The sequence below is a fragment of the Paroedura picta genome, chromosome 1, assembly GCF_049243985.1.
Source record: "Paroedura picta isolate Pp20150507F chromosome 1, Ppicta_v3.0, whole genome shotgun sequence".
Classification (NCBI taxonomy): domain Eukaryota; kingdom Metazoa; phylum Chordata; class Lepidosauria; order Squamata; family Gekkonidae; genus Paroedura; species Paroedura picta.
In genome coordinates this window covers 25353609-25374740 of record NC_135369.1, presented here as the reverse complement: position 1 = coordinate 25374740, position 21132 = coordinate 25353609, and the positions used below count along the sequence as shown (strand labels likewise).

The following is a 21132-nucleotide window of genomic DNA, read 5'->3' as shown; positions in this document are numbered from 1 at the left end:
GCATTCTGGTTAACATTAATTCATATGGTCACCAGAACTTGGAAGTGACTTGACAGCAGATGAGAGATCTCATATTCAAGGTGTGAGCTTTTGAGTGCATGCACTCTTCCTCAGACAATGGAACAAGGATCATAAGAGTACAGATATAAGGCAAAAGTACATTAGAAGCAGGTTAGTAAACTGTGTCATAACATACAAATTATGCAGTATGATGATGATCACTCTTTGCTAAAACAGCTAATCAGTCTTGGGTTCAGTTATACTTCACAAAAATATTGGAGGGAAAAAAGGCCAAGGTTAGTCATTACCTTTTTTTAGCAAAGAATTCTCATTACTGCATAATTTAGATGGTATGACACAGTTTACTAATCTTTTACTTTTTAAAAAACTTTTTCTTTTACTAATTTACTTTTGCCTTATATCTGTACTCTCATGATCCTTGTTCCATTGTCTGAGAAGGAGTACATGCACCCGAAGGCTCACGCCTTGAATAAATCTTTGTTGGTCTTGAAGGTTGCCATTGGACTCAAATTTTGTTATGTCCCATACCATGATAGAACCATGTTAAAACTTCAAAGATCCGTTTTTTGCCTGCATCCCTGCCGCCCCTCAGCCGCAGACAGATGTCGCCATGCAGAGTGGGCAAAGTGCCACCAAGTCGCAAATGATTTACAGCAGCCCCCCACGGAGTTTCAAGGCGAGAGATGGGCCAGGGCGCTCTGCCCCTGCCTCCTCCTGCTTAGCGGCCCTCGTCTTCCTTGCAGATCTCCCATGCAAGGGCCAGCCCCGTTCAAGCTCTGGGATCTGGCGGGTGGAAGCGAGCCTGCAACGAGCTGAAGCCTCTCCATTTCCAGCTAATCAGCCGCAGGAAGGATCAGCCCCTCCTCCTCCTCCCTGGTCGCCCCTCCAACGACCGGATCCTTCTCTGCATGGTTTCCCGGGCCTGGTCTTCCCGCCCCAGCCTTCACATCCGGGTCGCATGGCCGCGCAGGCGCGCTGAGGCTTAGCGGGAGCGCCGACGACGGAGAGGGCCTCGGGACCATCTGTTCGGCTGCCGCGCTAAGATGGCGGCGGAGGGGCCTGAGGCGCCGGCCAGCCCTACGCGCGGAGGGGCGGAGGCCTGCGAGGGAGGCCTGGCGGCCGAAGTGGAAGCAGGTGAGAGCCCAGCAGGCCGCGGAGGGGGGCGGCGGCGACGGCGGCGGCGGAATGGCCAGGAAGGCGCTCCGTGGCCCGCCCGCCTGCCCGCCTCCCCCGCCAGCGGCAGCAAGGCCACGCGCTCCCCGCCCCCAGGGCTGCAGGGCCAGGCTTGTGGCGAGGGCTCCGTCTGGCCGCATGCGCCGCCGCCGCCGCCTTTCCTGGAGCGTTTAAGCAGGGCGATGCCGTCCTTGCCTGGCGCCCCGTTGCCATGCCGCTGAGAAAAACCTTTCTCGACCCTCCTCCCTCCGTCCCTCCCCCGCCCGGAATAAACAGTACTTTTAGATTCTCAAGCGTGTAAAAGACTGCAGTGACGTATTCACGGCCTTCTGTTTTTTGTTGGCCAGACAGTTTAATCTATTGAATGCAGACTTTTGGGCAGGCCAGGGGGTGCTGAAGGAAGGGAAAACTTGAAATGGCAGGATGTCACCACATAAACCCATAAATAGGGACAGTTATCCATGCAGATATTTGTTTTGCCCACCAAAATATTACTACCTTGGCTAGTGCCATACAGTTCATGGCTGCCTGACAGACCAAGGAGGGAGAATTATGTGTCCAGTTTTCAAAAGTTTGCTTTATTCCCTGGATGTCATGCTTACTCCCCAGAGGTGACTAGCAAGTGCCTGTTTTGAAATCTGAGAAGAGGAATACTGTCAGAAGGGGAAATGATGAAGTGGCTTTTCTAGTGATATACATGTTGAAATTTGACCTAGGAAAGAGAAGCTGCATGTGGAGCAGAGGGAGAATGCTAGCTTTGCTTACCGACGTAAAGTGAGAGTCTGGAGGAGTTCTCAGTGATACCCTTTATGAAATGCTGCAGGGTATCATGGTAATGATTGAGATGCAGTTGTTGCCCAGCCTTCCTACACTCCACCCTCAGAGCAGTGTAGGGAATCTTTGACTTTGGTATGTGATGGCTACCAAACTAGTTGTTTAGAAATTTCCTTTCTGTGTTTGCTTTTGAAAGTTGTTGGCCCTGATCAAGACGTGACCCCGAAGCCAGCAAGCAACGGCGCCCCAAAGCCAGAGGAGACAACACCAGTGCAGGGCTGCAACGGAATCAACATGGAAGCCAGTGCTCCAGCGCCAAAACCGGAAGTTGCCAAGGAAGAAGCCCCTCAGCCTCCTGCCCCTGATGTGATGCATGTGGCACTTAACCCTCCCATGGAAGAGGTCTCCATCACATACCCTCTGGATTTTGAGCGGTACTGGCGAGCTGCTCAAGAGAACCCACTCGACTTCACTGCATGGACGGAATTGCTTCAGTATGTGGAGCAAGAGGTAGGCTGAGAGGCTGTTATTTGTAAGGGACCATTGGAAGCTGCCTTAGTGCTCTGGTAATGGTTCTCTGGAGTGTGGAGTGCAGTGGCTAGGCTCTAAAAGCCAAGCCACATGATCAGCAGCCTCGTTCCTGCAGATCACCTGGCATAATGCTGCCCTGCGTTTAAAAATCAAAACACTGCTCGCATGTACAAAATTAGCATGTTGAGGGCACTAGGCTGCATCTTTTTTACCTGATATGCTAAGTTTCCACAGGCAGGATTTTTAAAAAAGTAGGGCAGTTTTCAGATGTGAGTTTGGCACCGTTGTCAGGAATGGTAGATACCCAGTTAGTGTTGCACCACATAACTGCACTTGCTGTGTGTGAAGATTGCTGACCTTTAACAGCAGCACCAGCCCTTCAGATAAAGGCGGGTTTGATGTTTAGTATCAGCAGTGTGTTGATCACTTCCAACTGCATCATTTCCCTTGAGCCCTTGAAACAGGAGATCCTGAATAGGTATCTGGGGTCAAGAACTGACTGGAAGTGGGCAGAGGGTTGCATTCCCTCTAAAGGAGAAGGTTTGTTTAAGAGGGAGGAGGGATCTCTTGACTGGATAGTTTCCCCAAATTCCTTGTGCTGTAGCTGAGTCCTCTCAAAAGGTAATGCATTTGGCCTCTGTTGTTCTTATTTTGTGTTACCATAAATTGCTCTCCATGGGGACACTTTTAAACATTTTGGGAACTTTCAAAATGCAGGGGCCAAGCTCCAAATGCTATCTGAGCCAAAGGTTTGTAAGACTTGGATCCTTAAAGAGCATTAGAAGTTGCCAACTGATTGATGTCCTGAAATGAATGAAGAGTATCAATTCTGTCCTTTAAAATAGTACATAACCTGAAAGGGCCAGTTTGTGTTTCACCCAGGCTTTAAAGTAATCTGAGGGTGCTATCGGAATGAGGACTTTAGCCACTTGCTAGTGGGGCTCCAAATGTCGAGCTTCCTGTCTTGGGGATCCCACTGGCCTCACTTGCTGTTCTCAAAAACTAATAAAATTGTCTGCTTTTGCTAGAAAATCTCTGGCTTAATAAACTTTGCTGTGAAACTGTGACTTTTAGCTTAGTTTTGCAGGCTTTCTGGAAGTGTGCATACCATCGTTGCTGTTGTATTTCTTATTTCTCTTTTGTAAGCTGCATGAGAGGTGTTGTAGGGAAGCTGAGTGGAAATCAGTTTTGCACAGGTTTGTCATTTTCAGCAGACAACAAAAACATATCCTTGAAATCTGCGTGTTTACGCAGGGCTTGGTTCACAAGCCAAGAGTTTGACTTTTCTCTTCCGAGAGTCTTCAGGAGCATGCAGAAAACTTGAATGGGGGGAGGAGTTGATCCCTTTTATTTTGGTGGTCTTTGGAGGAGACAGAATCTTGTCGTATAAAATTCCAGTACAAAATAAGGCGCAGTAACCTTTCCTCCACCTTGCCCTTTGTACATCAGGAGCGAGATCTCTTTTCTTGCACAGTGACCCCTCCTCCCAAATTATTTGAAGTTAGCAGAGAACTCCTGAGGAAGGATGGGGAATCTTTGTGCTTGTGTTTGTGTCAGGGTGGTCATCATCAGAGGGGGTTTAGGGTAGTCACTAGCACTGACTGTGGGACTCCTGCAGATATACTATATTCCAGTGCTTGGCTGCACCTGTGTGTGTGTGTGTCTGTCTGTACTTAGTAACTGCATAACTTTTGTGTATGTTTGTGACCATGCATGAATGTGCACACTTAATTAATTAAATTTTATTATTGCCATCCCTTGTAGTTCACAGGGAACATGAAATCCAATATGACAGTTACAGCATAAACTCAGTAACTGCATCAATATCAACAACAACATTGAACATTTAATGATTCACTGTTTAGCTATTAATGTTTTGACTGTAGCCCAGCAGGTTGATCAGATCGGAATTGCCCCACAATGTGTCTAGTGGGCATATCTGATGGGGGGGAGTCTGTGGGGCCCAGTAGATGTTGTTAGTTTGCTGGCAGTTGCAGTATGAATGCTGGGAGGGATGTGCACTTGCCTCTGCCTCCCAGTCTAATCAGCCATTCTTTTCCTAGTGGAAACAAAGAGATAGCTTTTAATGCTTGTGCTGCTTGCATTGCTTAGTCTAGAGCCAACTTTGTTTCTGGTGTCTGGAAGTGGGAAAAGAGATTTTTTATTTCTAACGAGCCTGAAGTTTAACAGAATGAAGCCTAGATGATAGAATATGGCAAAAATAATCTAAAACTTTTAAGGAATTGGAAACTGGAATCCATTTTGTAAAGTTTTGTCTAGGTTTGTATCAAGGCAGAGCCAGCATATCAGTTATTGAAGAAAAACAGAATTCAGATCTCCCCAACTTTAAAAAGGTAAAGGTATCCCCTGTGCAAGCACCGGGTCATGTCTGACCCTTGGGGTGACGCCCTCTAGCGTTTTCTTGGCAGACTCAATACGGGGTGGTTTGCCAGTGCCTTCCCCAGTCATTACCGTTTACCCCCCAGCAAGCTGGGTACTCATTTTACCGACCTCGGAAGGATGGACGGCTGAGTCAACCTTGAGCCAGCTGCTGGGATCGAACTCCCAGCCTCATGGGGAGAGCTTTCAGACTGAATGTCTGCTGCCTTATCACTCTGCGTTACAAGAGGCTCTCTCCCCAACTTAGCAGTTTCCAGTTTACCTGCTAACTAAAATATCATGACCAAAAATCCTCCAGCCTGAATGACCTTTTCAAACTACTGTATCATACACATCTGATGAAACTCTGATCTGACTGGCTTATGCAAATATGCCTACAAAGGCTGTCCTTTCAGATACCCACTGAAATATGTACCAATGTCTCCTCTATGGAACCCAGTACTAGAGGGGAATTTTTTTTGAGCTCCTTAATAATGAATCTTAGTACAGTTAATATTTTTATCAGGTTTATTTATTTAGAATGCACCTCAGGAGGCATTCTGAAAGGGGTTCATGGGAGCTCTGAAGTGGCTCCTACTCTTCTTCCCAGCCTACATGAGGCAGAGTCGCCATAGTACTAGTAAAGTTGGGTGGAGGGAGCAAAAGGAGGGCTAAGGATGCGGGCATTGATGTCACTTCTAGGGGTGTGGCAGGAGGCGGGCCAGCTGTCATCACTTCCGGGGCTCCTTGAAATATGGAAAATTATCTCAGGGTCAAAAGGTTGAAAAAGACTGACTTATACGATGGTAGGCTTTATGTATTTATTTGTATGTTCCACAATATTTTTTAAACCACCATGCCTGTTCCGTTTACTACTCCTGCAGAATCACATCTATGCGGCCCGCAAAGCCTTTGACAGCTTCTTCCTGCGTTACCCTTACTGCTATGGCTACTGGAAGAAGTATGCAGACATGGAGCGTCGCTTTGACTTCATCAAAGAGACAGAAGAGGTAATGGAATGAAGGAAGATACCCTTGCTCTCTTCTTCTCCCCCGAGTTTACCCTCCCACAGCTCAAATCACCAGCCTGATTCACGCATGGGGTAGCAGATGTCACGAGATTGCTCTCACATCTAACACATGCATGAGAATGAGATGGCAGAATGTCGTGGCGATAGAAAAGGGTGCACCATTTCAGACCACAGTTGGAGGTCTCTGTGAAGAACGCAGTGTAAATAGAAATTAACACAGTGAGTGAGGAAAGTAACATTCAGATCTGGAACTTACCACCTGCAGACCTGAAGTACTGGGGACCTTTGGGCTTGGCCACCCTGTTCTCCAGCATGTGCTTGAAGGTGCTGCCAAGCAAGCGGCTCTAGAGGTCTCAAATAAGTGAGTCAAGTCAGCTCATGTGGTATGCTGAGGCTAATAGCAACAACAACAAACTTGAGTTAATTATAGCTGTGTGGGGGGGGGGAATCTCCTCCCTAATGTAGCAGGCACATGCAGTGTTTCTCAGTCTTGTGCCAGCAATGCCCTTTCGTCCTCTACATAGGGCAAATGGGTTAAACCCTCTGCCAAAGAATAAATGGACCCATATCTGACATCAAGGATCACAAGACTGAGAAACCTGTAGCAGAACACCTCAACCTTTCAGGACATTCAGTGGGGGACCTCAAAGTAGCTGTTTTATTGCAAAGGGAAAGGGAAATTGCAGAGTTGCAAGATATTGCAACACCCAAAACAATGGAATCCACCGGCCTCTATTGGTTCCTTATCTCACCTTACAAGGTGCTAACCCTTACATCTGTTTTCCTAACAATCCAACAGAAGGGCTATCCATCCTCTTCATTTTATTTCTGATTTGTGATGATTTGTGATGCAATGTGATTTGTGATAATAGAATTGAATAGTGGATTGTAATGTAGTGAGTGGTAGAATGTAATACAATTTAGAATGGGAGATTGAAATTTAATTCTCAAGTCTGCGAATAAAATTCTGCTCTGCCTGTCGCTTGTGGGCATGCCTCTGTGTTTGGGTGGAGATGAATGGAGCATAGTGACAGGTTCTGTTCTAATTACTCTCAGGTTCCAGAATCGGGAATGAATCTGTCCGTTAATCTTTACTCTTGACATTTCTGTTTCCTTTACTGTGTTCACCCCTCCCCCCCCCCAGAGTTGATCCCAAATGAATGATAATGATAGACTTAGATTTCTATTTCTGTAAGATCGTTTATCTGGTAAACATAATTATGCTGGGCCCAAGTCCATGAGCCACTCACTGCTTATATATATACTAGTAATCAAGCCCGCTGCAGCTAAATGCAGCGGGCGCTAGACCACGGAGGCTCCGCAGCCGTGCGGAGCGCGGCTGCCGGGGGTTCCCTTTGTGGGCGGGCTGAAGCGGCGAGAGGCGCTTTGCGCCTCTCGCCGCTTCAGCCCGCCGGGCAGGGAGCCCCCGGCAGCCGCGCTCCGCACGGCTGCCGGGGGCTCCCTTGCTGGTGGCCTGACGCGTCAGAGGCGCGAAGCGACTCCCGACGCGTTAGGCCGCCCTCAAGGAAGCAACTGCGAGCCGCGCAGAGCGCGGCTCGCTTCCTTCAGCAGCCTAGGAATTGGCCCAGCCGATGGTCTGTCAGGAGGAAGGGGCCAATTAGGTCCCTTCCTCATCACGGGCAAAGCCCTCCGCCTGAGGGCTTAACGAATTATTTAGCCCGCGGCGCCCGTGGCGCCGCGGGCGTGTTAAGGATGGTCTTGTAATTCCCATTTCATTGTCTGACAAGCTGTGTTGTGCGCACAGAAGCCTACATGTTGAATAAAACTTAGTTGGCCTTCAAGGTGCCATTGGAGTCAAGCTTTGTTCTGCAAATATGCCCAGTCATTCAGAATGGGTTGCAGAGGGCCACAGAAAGTAGGACTGCCAGCATGTTTGGCTCTTAAACTAAACTTTATAATGTTGTAAGCATTGAACACTTTATATACAAGTGTACTCATTGCCAATCAATGTTAATATAAATTGTTGCCCAAATTTACATTTAAACAAAAAACATTCTAGAATTTCCCATTTTTTTCTATTGGAAAAATTGCACAAGTTCTCATACTTTTCATTCTATCGATTTTGAGTGTGAAAAATCTTGCTTTAAAGAAGCATTTACTCATTCTAAAAGAGAAAAGGTCATTTTTTTCAGTGCTCCCCCAAATTTTCCAGTGTTTTCCATCTGATTTTTAAAGCCCCCCCCCCAACTTTTCCCCTCATTTTCCCTGGAGTTCCCCAATGCCTTCACATCTTTAATCCCTTCCCAGAGTTCCATAACCAGAAAATGTAGGCAACATTGATGTTTTATTAATTTTCTGTCCAGGTTTTCCAGCGAGGGCTGCAGTCTATCCCACTCAGCATGGACTTGTGGATCCATTACATCTCCTTCCTGCAGGCTTCCTTGGATATGAATCTCCTAGACTCAGTGCAGAAGATCCGTGGGTAGGTTGTGACGCAACCGGAATGTGGATGCCGGAAGAAAGACCAGAGTAGGGGCGTGGGTTGGAAAGAATGCTGTGAGGAAAGGAATCATTTTACTCCCTCAGTCATACTTGGTATATCTTGATAGCTTTATTGTGATTTACCTCCAGTCCCTTGTGGGGAAGACATCAGGATATACATTCTAATAAAAGTAGCTGACATAAACAGGGGTAGTGGGGAAGAAATGCTTGGGGGGGGGGCGGGATATTCAAGAAACAAGGAATTGTTGCTGCTATGGCACTGGATCCCCTCCCTCTGGCAGAACAAAAAAGGCATGCATGAAGAGAGCAATTTCAGCTGGCATGTATGAGCTCACTTCAGAGGGCTTCACCTTGCTGATGAAAGCGGAAGTCAGCGTTAACATTCTCTCACACACTTACTTGTTCCACGATACAACAGAATGACACAAGTAACTTTTCCAAGTTACGTGCTTTTGTGTAAAGGCTAATGCATGATGAGTGCCTCTAGACTTGTAAGTGGCCAAGCTTCAGAGCTGATGACTCTAGCCAGATTCCATCCAGTCAAAAGCTTGGTTTTGTTCTGCAGTCAGGTTTAGAGATGATGTAAGGTAGTCAGAGCAACAGGTCAGCCTTGTTTAAAGCGGGGGTAGTCAAACTGCGGCCTTCCAGATGTCCAGGGACTACAATTTCCATGAGCCCCTGCCAGCATTTGCTGCCAGCATTCATGGGTATTATAGTCCATGGACATCTGGAGGGCCGCAGTTTGACTACCCCTGTATTACAGCACGGCAGTCTGATGTGCACCACCGAAAGGCATTACCCAGGCTGGAGCTGAGGTTTCCTTGTTCCCTGACCACAGTGAAATTCTGATCAGGATCAAGTGAATTCTGGCTTAAATTCTTCATCCGCAAATAAGTGAAGCAGTTGTGCAACTGTTTGCTTATTTTGCATAATCTGTTGGTTTTGGGAGAGGGGCAAGGAGCTTCTTGGCTCGCTAAATTCCTTGTCCCCCAAGTGCTGAAAAATAAACACAAACTAGAAACATGAAGACTAGAAACTGCCCTTTAGAAAAGAAAGCAAACCAGTATTATCGAAATATCTTGTCTGCATCCGTTCTCGAATTCTGTGTTTGGTGAACACTATTATGGAAAATGAGCCTCTTGTGGCGCAGGGTGGTAAGGCAGCCGACATGCTGTCTGAAGTTCTGACCATGAGGCTTGGAGTTTGATCTCAGCAGCCGGCTCAAGGTTGACTCAGCCTTCCATCCTTCCAAGGTTGGTAAAATGAGTACCCAGCTTGCTGGGGGGGTAAAACAGTAATGATTGGGAAGGCACTGGCAAACCACCCCGTATTGAGTCTGCCATGAAAGTGCTAGAGGGCGTCACCCCAAGGGTCAGACGTGACTTGGTGCTTGCACAGGGGATACCTTTACCTTATTCTTGAAAACATGCGTGACATATTTCCAATGACAAGATAAGCCTGGAGGGTGAGATGGGAAAGTGATGCAGAGAAGGATGACTTACTAGAAGTTGCACAGGTTCTCTGGCGTTCTGGTAATGGGCTTGAGTGCTTTTACATGTTGCAGACTATTAGGTGACTGATATTCCCCTTTAACTTCTCTTGCAGCACATTTGAATCTGCTATAGCTGCTGCAGGTGTGGATTTCCGCTCAGATAAACTCTGGGAGATGTATGTGGAATGGGAGAGAGAGCAGGGGAACCTGAAAGCCATCACTGCAATCTATGACCGAGTGCTTGCCATGCCAACTCAGATGTACAGCCACCACTGGGAAAAGTAAGTCTAAGGCTCCACCTTTCTAGGGTCTGGAGTTAAGAATGACAAGTGTCACAAGATGTGTTTCCTCATCTCGTTTGGGGGGCGGCGCCTCTGTGCCTGGGGGCAGGCGGGGGGGGGGGAGTGCTGTTTTGCAGCTGTATTCCCAGGTGTAGTACAAATGTGTGCAAGAGAAAACAATGTGTGACCAAGCTGGGGAACTCAAAAAACATAAATGTGATGTAGTCATTGGGAGCGGTGTCACTTTGTAGGGACATTCCCAAGAAAATGGTAGCTTTGGATTCCTATTTGGAATCTCACTCTCTCCTTTCTCTTTTTTTTTTTCTTATATGCCGCTTTTCTCTACCCGAAGGAGTCTCAAAGCGGTTTACATTCGCCTTCCCTTTCCTCTCCCCACCACAGACACCCTGTGAGGTGGGTGAGGCTGAGAGAGCACTGATATCACTGCCCGGTCAGAACAGCTTTATCAGTGCTGTGGCGAGTCCAAAGCCACCTAGCTGGCTGCATGTGGGGGAGAAGTGAGGAATCGAACCTCGCTTGCCAGATTAGAAGTCGTTGCTCCTAACCACTACATCAATCTGGGATGTGATCTCTGCAGGCACAAATTCATAGTTTTGACAACTGAAAAACCAAGCAGCTGTAATATCTTCCATATAGAAAAAATGCCCCAAATAATGCTCCATGCATGAACTGAATTCATTTACCACCCCCTTCTCCCCCCAATTAATCATCATCATCTTTATTTTTGCATGCTGCCCTTCCTACATAGCGCAGAGTGGTAAACAGCATGTTAAAAATCAGTTATAAATATGAAAACATCTATGTATTCTGTAAACTCAGGGAGGGGGGATTGCAGAGCTTTCTTGCAGAGGCAGGTCTTCCTTCTGTTTTCTGCAGTGAGGCCAGCTCTTCTTGATGCTCTGTCTGGTGTCAGCCTTAGGCCTGGTGAAGCAGCTCTGTCTTGCAGGCCCTGCAGAACAGCAGAGCTATACAGCCTCATGCAATATAATGAATTAAAAACGAATCCATGTGTCATGATTCTAGTAAAGATTTATAGTAAATATAAGTAGTTCTTCTCTCATGCATCTCCCCCTTTTCTGTTGGGCAGGCACATTATTTCAAAACACTGACAAAAGCAATTACCGCAAACCGTTCGTTTACTGTACTATAAAACTGTGGGTATGCAAAGGAATACAGTACCAGTTGCTTAAAGAATAAAATAGAAGAGAAACAACTTTGTGAGTAAGGGAGGAGAGAGTCTGTGTCTGACAAATTGCTATTCTCCTAAAGGCAGTCAGGAAGGAAGTGGATGAGCGATAGGCTTGTGAGTATCCTCATTGTGTGGGGGTTGGACTAGATGACCCAGGAGATCCCTTCCAACTCTGTTATTCTATGATTACCTTTGGACTGTAAGGTATCTTAAATAGATGACTATCTTTAGATAGATTTTTCCTCAAAAAGCATTATATTTTAAAAATTCTAATTAAAAAAATTGTCTATCCTGGTTTCTTTACATGGTGCAGGTTCAAGGAACATGTTACCAACCACCACCCCCAGGACATCGTGTCCAATGAGGAGCTGCTGTGGCTGCAGTCAAAGATGGCCTCTGATATGGTGGCCAAGACCACAGAAGCAGAGGCGGAGGAGGCTCCTCCTGGGGAGGACATGCCACTGAAGACAGAAGCCATGCAGGAGACTGGAATGGGAGACGGGAGCCAGATTCTGGTGGGTAGTGCTGGCACTTCTCCTCTTTCTCAGACAGCTAGACAGTCAATTATCTTAGGACCCTCATGGTTTTTGTGCCCTGAAAGAAGCCACTACTTATTTTCTACCTTTTAAACCTTGTCGGGCAGCAGTGGGATTGGTCTGTGGACGGGCAATATAACGCGGGCCTCTTCTCTGCCTGTCTTTCATTAACAAAGACCTCCCAGATTACGTGTGCTGCAAGACCCTCTTGTTTAAATCTGTCCTGCACATGTGTGGGCATTTCCCCATGCTGCAGACTGCTTGCTCTGTTGATACACCTTTCTTTCCTTGCCAAAGATAAATCCAGGTGCTTAAGAGCAGCTCCCTGAGTTTTCTTGATTTGGAGATGGGGTGGGGGATGGTACCATTATTTTTCTCTTTAAACACGGGACATGGGTTTACATGGCGGTAAAACCAGCCCTCATCCCACAATGGCCGACTGCCAGCCGATCACCAGTGTTGTTCATTATAGTGATGGATCTTCCTCTGATCTTCTGACTGCACTTCTGACTCTTGTTGCACTCAGTGACCTCTTCCAACCGCTTGCCACTCATCACCACCTTCCTGCAGCAGTGCAGGCAGCAGTCAGATATCCACCGGAGTAGAGAGCACTGTGTTGGAGGTAGAATGCTTGACTAGACAAATCCAGCAAGGCAGGGCTTAATTCAGGGAGCACTTAAGAACATTGCTATATTTTTCTAGAAACAACCAACCGCTGAGTTCACTGCTTTTGGATTTCAGGGCCATATGGACCAAGACAAGATCCGGGAGCTCGTAATTTCCATCCGCCAGCAGATGCACTCGCAGAATGAAGCAGAAGTCAGCAAGCGCTGGAATTTTGAGGAAGGGGTTTGTATAGCAGAGTCACGGGTCAGGACTGGTGCTTTGTAGCACCCTGGGATAGGAGAGTGGGAAGAACCCTTTGTGCTTGGCTTTTAAAAAAGGAAAAACTGAATCCTACTCGGATGCCCCCAGCTCTTCTGTGACTTCATACTGCTGATGCTGGAATCAGTACCCCGACCTTCCCTCCTACTTGTTTTTTGCCATTTCTGAGGCTGTCAGATACTGAGTGTATGCCAGCATACCTGGCTGTGAAAGCCAGGAGGGACCTAGCAAGGTGGTTGGGGACGTGGCTTCCATTGTGCCACCTGGTTGTCTGTTGACAGATTAGTGCTTAACTCTCTCCACAGAGAGACCGTTTGTCTGCCTTGTGCAGATTCTTCCTTGCAATGGCTGCCTGTGCTTAATTGTTCAGTGTTGACGAAACTCCTATATGTGGCAACTGATTGTGGCTTCCAGTGCAGGAAATCTGGGAAGTGCAAGTGGACATGAGTGGAGAACAGGAGGGAGCAGTTCAGCAAGGTGGAAATGCCTTATGATCTGGGCTGGGAATGGGTCCTCTGCCCTGCTCACCTTCCTCACCTTATATGGATCAGCAGCTAAATAGAGCTTCCTCCATCCTTCCTTAGTAATTCCCTCAACTCTTGTCTTGCTCATCACGGCTTTGTTCTCCTTCCTGTTCCTTTTCTGTGCTTTAGATTAAGAGACCCTACTTCCACGTAAAGCCGCTGGAGCGAGCGCAGCTGCGCAACTGGCGGGACTACCTGGATTTTGAGATAGCCAGCAACTCACACGAACGCACCATTGTGCTCTTTGAGCGCTGCGTCATTGCCTGTGCCCTCTACGAGGAGTTCTGGATCAAGGTGTGTTCACCCCTTCCTTGGTTCCCATGCCTAAACCATACTGCCTCTGCTATGAATAGCATGGCAGGTCCTTCTCTGTGCCCTCAAGAAGCATCAGAAGCTGCAGTTAACCAAAACAGCCCCCCTCCTTCCCCCGGAGAGTGCCGGCAGCAAAGCACCTCCCTGCAGGCGTCCCAGCTGTTTCTCCTAACTGAAGAGTTTTCAGTATTTTTGTATCCCCTAAGAATACAAAGGGGTGTGCTTGCCCCATACCTACATACACTAGGTGGCGTTTAATAGAAGTGGGAAACCCCTTTGTGAGTCTTCAGTAGGGCAGGTTCAGCCTCCTTTACCTTCCTGGAGAAGGAGGAGCGCAGGGTCTTGTGGTGCTCTCACTTGTTTGCACAGCAAATGGGACAGCTGGAAAATATAAGCAGGAGATGTAGCCTATAGGCCCACACTCTATAAAAGTATTCAGGTTTGGAAATGGGGAGATGGAGAAATGGTGGAACAGGAGGCCATCCGAGCAGTTTGAGGTCTCAACTGTGGCAGAAGAGCCTTCTTCCCCTTGTCGGCTCCATGTTTAGCCTCATTGTGTCAAAAATCCCATTGTACACAAGCCATGATGTGCTTGTTCATAATGCAGAAGCTGCCTCTAATATGAGGGGGGGAATCATGCCTGTGCCTCCCCTTTGGTCCTTTCAGGGGAAAAGAAGTGTGTTACCTTATCTCTTTTCTGTCAGCTAACTGTCAGTGCTTCTCCCCTTCTCAGCTCTTAGGAGAAATTAGCTGCTGAGATAAGTAAACAGTGATCAACAGTGGGTGGGTGGAGAGAGGTGGCCAGGAACTTCTGCTTCCTTTTGGGGGCACTGGAGGTAAGAGTGGGGGAGCATAATTCCACCAAATTCCTTTGCTTTCTTAAACCCACACATTCATGCACAGGCATCACTTAGGGAATAACAGAAATCAGTGGCTCCTCTAGCTGTAAGGTAGAATTGGTTGTATGGATAACTTCTATAACGCTGAAGGGAAGTGTGGGTAGCATCCCCCTGGGTCCATGAGCCAATCCCTGGTTCTGAAAGGGCTCTCTCTCCACTACCCGGTCTTAATGTGCAATATGTCCAAGCTCAGGCCTTGCAGGTTTCTTAATGCTTCTTGGGAGTTTCCGTTTTTTAAAAAAATTTCTTCTGTGTTCTGGAGAAAAAATTCTAACAGGCTTCTTCTGAATTCTGCTGCTGTTTTTTTTTATCTGCCCGTCTTTCGTACCTCTGCCTAAGAGGGTGCAGGAAATCCTGGAGAGAGGTGTGTTAAGCCCTTGTCAATGTGAGTTAACCATAAAACCTTCTCAATACAAGCTACCGTACCAGACTTTCATGTATTCTGCGTAGGGCCAACTTTTGAATACTGCCTGCTTCTTTTGTCTCTATGTCCATCCACTTCCCATTTCCCAATCCAGTATACAAGGTATCTCGAGAGCCACAGCATTACCGGGGCCAGGAGTGTCTTCCAGCGCGCTTGCTGTTACCACCTTCCACGTAAGCCCACCATCCACCTCCTGTGGGCAGCGTTTGAAGAGAGACAAGGTACACCTGCAGCTCCCGCTTTGTTGCTGTTTTTGTCTATTTGGTGGTAAGAGAGTCCCTTACTGGCTTTCAGGTGTTGCAAACGTTTCTGTGGAGCTCAAAGAACTGAAAGAAATCTATGCTAGCCGATTCAAGTTGCCTTCACAGCCAACTTGGGGTTGCTTTAAAGATGAGAGATGTTCAGAGGTGGTTTGCCATTGCCTGCCTGTGTTGTAACCCTGGACTTCTTTGATGGTCTCCTGTACCAAGCACCAACCAGGGCTGACTCTGCTTAGCTTCAGGCTATCCAGGGCAGAGTGGCATTTATATGCCTGGGTGATTTCTAGCATGCCATGAGAGAAACTGAAGGAACTTTGAGTTTATGCTCCAGTCTTTGCCCACCATGGGGGGAGGAGGCTTCATGCAGCATTGATCCACCCCCCCCCCCACCCTGATACACTGCTTTTCTTTATCCAAACAGTACCAATTATATGGCAGGAGGAACTGTGCTGGGATCCAGTTCCGGAAGCAGAAAACCCAGTTTTATGCCTGAATCCCAGCTGATTAGGCAAAGAGGCTGTGCTACCTGGAGAGTCAGCTGTGGTAGTGGTTAAAGAGTGGTGGACTAATCTGGCGAGCCAGGTTTGACTCCCCACTCCTCCACATGCAGCCAGCTGGGTGACCTTGGGCCAGTCACAGTCCTCTTAGAGCTGATCTTGCACAGCAGTTCTGTCACAGCCCTCTCAGCCCCACCTACCTCGCAGAGTGCCTGTTGTGGGTGAAGGAAGGGAAGGCGAGACTCCTTCGGGTAGTGAAAAGTAGAGTATAAAGTCCAACTCCTCTTCTTCAAAGTGGTGTTCGCTAGGCTGTCCTGCACTTTGCATAGAAATTGTAGCAGAGGCTGTCTTATCTGCCTCGAATAATGATGTGAACCGCCCTGTACATCACCAAGCATAATGTGTTGCTTGCTCTCTGCCATTTTATATCTCTGTTCCCTTCTCTACGTAGGAGAAGTGGAGGAAGCCCGCCGCATCTTGAAGTCGTTTGAGGATTGTGTGCCTGGCCTCGCCATGGTGCGCCTGCGGCGGGTCAGCTTGGAGCGCCGGCAGGGAAATATGGAGGGGGCAGAAGCGCTCTTGATGGAAGCCATCCGGGACAACGAGGGGATGCCCGTGTCATCATTCTACTCGGTCAAACTGGCTCGTCAGGTGTTGAAAGTGCAGAAGAACTTGATCAAAGCTCGGAAGATCCTCTTGGAAGCATTGGAGAAAGATCCGGTAGGAAATAGTGTGTGTCTTTGGGGGGGGGTGCACTTTTTATATGGTTTGCTAAATAGAAAGGAGAGTCGGGGGGGGGCTTTGGATGAGTTAAACGGGGGGGGGGGTTGATTGTCAACTTGTGTCTGTTATGCAGGTTTGCACAGCATTTCATGGTTTCGGGAATGGGAAAGCTGGAATCTGCCAGTGGCAGCGGTGGATAAAGGGTACAGCACACACAGTGTTCTCAGGGCAATCTGGTGTGCGTTGGCCATGCAGTCCCTGTACACAGAAGCGTTGCCTGATGTGTCCTGGCTGGGAAATGCAAAAGTGGTATTGATGCCACTGACTTGGCCGTCTTTTAGCATGGAAACACCCTGGGGAGTGTTTGTCTTTCTAAAGTTTCAAAAGCCAACGCTTCTCTCCACACAGTCATGCAGAACTGTTTGGGCTTGTCTCATTGCAGCCGGGCCAAGCTTAGACTATAAAGTCAGGAGGCGCCATTGATCTGAGGAGCAGATGCCAGGGTGGAATTCCCACTTTGACACTTAATAGGGAAGGTACTGGCGCTTGTCTTCGTGTTCCAGTTTCTCTCGAGGCAATGCTCTCTCACCAGATTGTGCCTTTTGTATTGACTCAGAAACAATCAGTGAGACTTCATCAGAGGCTGGAGGGGCCCCTGTTAGTCTGTGAAAGGAAAACAGTAAAGTCTAGTGGCACCTTAAAGACTAACAGCATTGTTGTGTGTGTATGTACCATTAACACTGACAAACTGGGCTTGGTGCCTTGGGGAAAAATCTGCTGGTCTTTATAGCATTGCAGCTCGGGTACAAATACTGTGAGCAGCCCCTTCCCTGAGACCAAGGCAGTGGAGGAGGAAGAGGATGAGGTTTTCTTCCAGTTAGCTTGCCGCCTTGCCTATTCTTCCTTCCCCTTCCCTTCATTGCAGGATAATGCTAAGCTCTATGCCAATCTGTTGGAGATGGAGTTCAGTGCTGATGTCCGGCAGAACGAGGGCAACACCATGAGCAGCTTCGACCGAGCCCTGACCAGTGGCCTCCCACTGGAGACAAAAATAATTTTCTCCCAGCGCAGAGTGGAGTTTCTTGAGGACTTCGGGTCCAGCATAAACAGGTGATGGGAAGGGCAAAGTGGACTTGAGTGCTGAAGACCTTTTGTCTGCCTAAGCTTGGGAGGTACACCCAAAGCAAACAAAACCAATAGGCAAAAGGTTGTGTCTTCTTGAGACACAACATTTTGCCTATTGGTTTCATTTGCTTTGGACGTATTTTTGAAGAAACCAACGGTGTTTCTTCGTTTGGACTAAGCTTGGGAGGTGGCAAGTCACCTGGCGGTCTCTGCTGATCGTCCTTCTCTTTTTTATATCGCCAGCTTGCTGATGTCATATGATGAGCACCAGAAGCTCCTGAACCAACAAATGATGAGAAAGAGACTCTTGGAAAATGGGTAAGGAAGCAAGCTGGTAACTGCTACTGTTCTCAGTTGTAGACCCCACTGCCTGCATGTTGAGGAAATAACCAGTGCGGACTTGCTTGGTAAGGCTGAAGGGCTGGGTATGTTTACTTAGAAGCAAGTCCCTCGGGATGTAGGCCATAACTCCGAATAAAATCTGTTAGTGCTGAGCTACACATTTCTGTAGGGTAGTGCAATGGAGTCGACTGTGGACAGAAGAAGTCCCCAGTTTGAATCTGCTATGAATTCAGTGGATGGCATTAAACATAGCTGTGTAGGAGAGGACCTCTGTGATCAGTCCACTAGCTGATCTGGTTCAGCATTGTCTCAAGAAACACGTTTCCTAACAACTGCTACCCGATGGCTTTTGAACCAGAAATGTCAGGAAACATTTCTGAGCAAGCAGAACTGCCCTGATTTTGAGCTATTCTCCCTCCCATACAGCCTTAACACAATTCCATCTCTCTTGTTGCAGTAACATTACACCCACCTTTCTTATCCATCCTGTTGTAAAGAGGATTGGGCATGAGAGGTCCTTTGGATCTTGTAAAATGTGTTCTAATTGGCTAAGTAACACCTGCATTTGGCTGGCTTCCCTGCCAAGGCCCTAATCGATACATCAGCTGGGGCTGATCAGATCCTCCACCTCCTCTTGCCTTCTCTTCCAAAAACTTGAAGATCTAGGCAACCGATGACTGTTTTTGGATTTTAATGGCATAAATTTAGAAATTTTATATTTTATCTGAATATTTTTATATGTGATTTTCTTATGATGTAATCCTTGCCAAATAAGTAAATTATAGATAAATAAGTAGTCATTACTGTTGTTGTGTGTACAAGATGATTGGAGTGTGTGTCCCCAAATGTTACGGTTTCACATACGATGTGTTTTTGTTCTGCTCTGTTTGGTGTTCCAGTCCCTCTCCAGTAGCAATATTTTCAAAAGGGAGCAGGCATGCAAAAAGCTCCAGTGCTGAAAGGCGTTCAGGTGTGCCATTACGGGGCTCACATCCAGGTCTCCCAAGAGACCACCTTCATGGATCAGCCCCTAATAGAGGAGAAAAATTCAGACTCAGTGGAAGCTTTGTGTCTTTTAATTGTCTTCCTCCGGCGTCCACACTATTTTGAATCCTGTTTGGATATTTCAACCAACTTGGATGCCTACCATGTGACCAGTGGGTTTTGCTGAATTTTTTTGTGGTGTGGTATATGAATGTTAACTCGGCTCTTGTGTTGATATTATCACCGTGGCTCCTGTACAGAGACATGCTCACTTGTGTCAGGACTGAATGCCATATGGCCTGTTTATTTTACAAAAAGCATCTTGGTTAGGAATAAAGCCTGCAGGTTGTGCAAGCACAAACAACATACTAAGCATTTGAATCAGTTTTGTAAAATGTATTCTGACCATCAAAATGTAAACTCTGGTGAGGCCTCTCCCCCTCCCCAAAAAAACACATAAATGAGATCTGCAATCAGAGGTATGCTCCCAGCTGTTATGTAAATAGCTTCCTTCGTAGAAGCTGGGATGGTTAAGCCAGCTGAGTACCGCAGGATAAACTGAGACTGCCTGTGGCAAGATATGGGCTGACTATGTCCCCCCTCCCCAATTTCAAGCAGTTCAGATGAAGCAGATGAGAAACGAATGAGACTTGAAGAGACAGCTGCAGGAGGCAATCTTGCAGTCGCTCCAACAACGGGCATCACTCCCTTGATGGCGACAGATGTGAGCAACAGTGGGACTGGAGCTTACAACTACAACACTTGGTACCAGGTCAGTTGTAGCAGAATGACAGCAGCACAAGACATCTCTTGGACCTAGTTCATAGCCTTGACGCAGCAAGCAGGGTACACCCCTGTGCCCTCTTTAGATTGGCTTCAACCATGTTGTTTACAAAAACAGCTTAAATTTAAACCAGTTGCAGAGGGTTTAGCCAGATCTCTTAGAGGGAGAACATTTAGTCTTCGCTCTGGTGACTTTTGAGTGGACTATGTTTGGGTTGCTTGTTCGTAATTGTAAATTCAAGCAACAATGTGACATGGCACCAGGAAAGTAGATCTGTACATGTAGGCCAGTTCCTTTTCATCCTTTCATCAGTCCCTTTTCACACTTTTGTCTCCCACACTTCTAAAAACCATTTTCTGTCCTACGTGAACATCTATAAGTATTTGCAGGTAGATCGGAGGAACTTGAATCAGCATGCACGGGAGATGTGGGCTGTCAACAACTGAAACAGTTGTCCAGTTAATTGGGAAGACTTTTACCCAGAATTTTTTAAAATGTGTATTAGAAAAATCCAGTTTGTGTTTTTGATATACTATATCACAAGTTAATAAGCGGAGGGGAAAAGCAAAGATACTCTGGGTTGAATTCTGTAGCGAAGCATTTTTCTCTTTGGGGAGAGAGACTTTGGAGGTCTTCTCCTTAATATCTCATCTGTTCTGTTTGCAGAACTACAGTGGCTATGGGTACCAGAACACGTGGAACTACAATCAGTATTACCAGCAGAGCTGAAAGGGCCTGGAGTGAGAGGCCAGCAGTGAGGATGATTGGCATCTGCAGCTACTCTTGTTTAATCCCTAAATAGAAGCAAAATGATGAAGTCTGGCTATGACTGATAGCCTTCCCTCTGGCAGCTGAGAAGAGATCGTACAGAACTGCTGCCATCCACAAACTGACTTTCCTCTTTCCCCCACATTGGTGTAACAGGCTGTCCATTGCTATCAACAGCCCCAAGGGAATACATCACCAGTGGATCTGGAATGGAGGCTTCAATCGGCTCACCCCATACAGACTGGAGGCTGCCTCAGCTCTCCCGAGACAGACTTTTAAAGACTGAAATTCAAATCTGACCATGGACTAAGTCTGCCACAGAATATCGTTGGGAATCGTGGCAAAATTAGTTTAATTTAAAGAGTCATTTAAACAGAATCCTCTCCCTTTTTTTGTAAACTTTCTCCCCCCCCCCCTGTACATTTCATGTGTTGCGACTGTAAATAAACAGTAAAGGATTGCAACGTACTTTTGTCCTTTCTCTTTGGAGCAGGTTGGAAACACTGGCACTGCTCTGCATTAAAATACTGCCTAGGCAGGACTGTTTCTTCGCTCTGGTAAAAGTTGTGACTTTAATACATTTTTTGCAAGTTTGTGTCCTTATTTTAGTTGATGCAGGGAGGAGTCAAGCTACTCAAATCTCACTCCTGAGCATATCTGCAGCAATGTAACAGGGATATAATTGTTTTGGCAAGCTGAGATGGGGAGAGGCTTG

General features: G+C 47.0%; 1 protein-coding gene across 2 annotated transcripts; it reads left to right on the top strand.

The window, feature by feature from the left end:
• The first annotated feature begins 978 nt into the window (after positions 1-978).
• LOC143833375 (pre-mRNA-processing factor 39-like) lies at positions 979-20881 on the top strand. 2 transcript variants are annotated; one of them, XM_077329128.1, is made up of 14 exons: positions 979-1155; positions 2165-2478; positions 5763-5888; positions 8233-8351; positions 9977-10144; positions 11668-11869; positions 12632-12739; positions 13429-13593; positions 15029-15155; positions 16143-16411; positions 17340-17524; positions 17783-17857; positions 19484-19637; positions 20316-20881. In XM_077329128.1, the coding sequence occupies exons 1-14, from the start codon at positions 1065-1067 to the stop codon at positions 20376-20378; spliced, it is 2166 nt and encodes a 721-aa protein (XP_077185243.1). In that variant the 5' UTR covers positions 979-1064; the 3' UTR covers positions 20379-20881. The 2 variants fall into 2 exon arrangements, with proteins under 2 accessions (XP_077185243.1, XP_077185234.1); XM_077329119.1 differs by having other exon boundaries at positions 981-1155; positions 19481-19637.
• Positions 20882-21132: the final 251 nt, after the last annotated feature.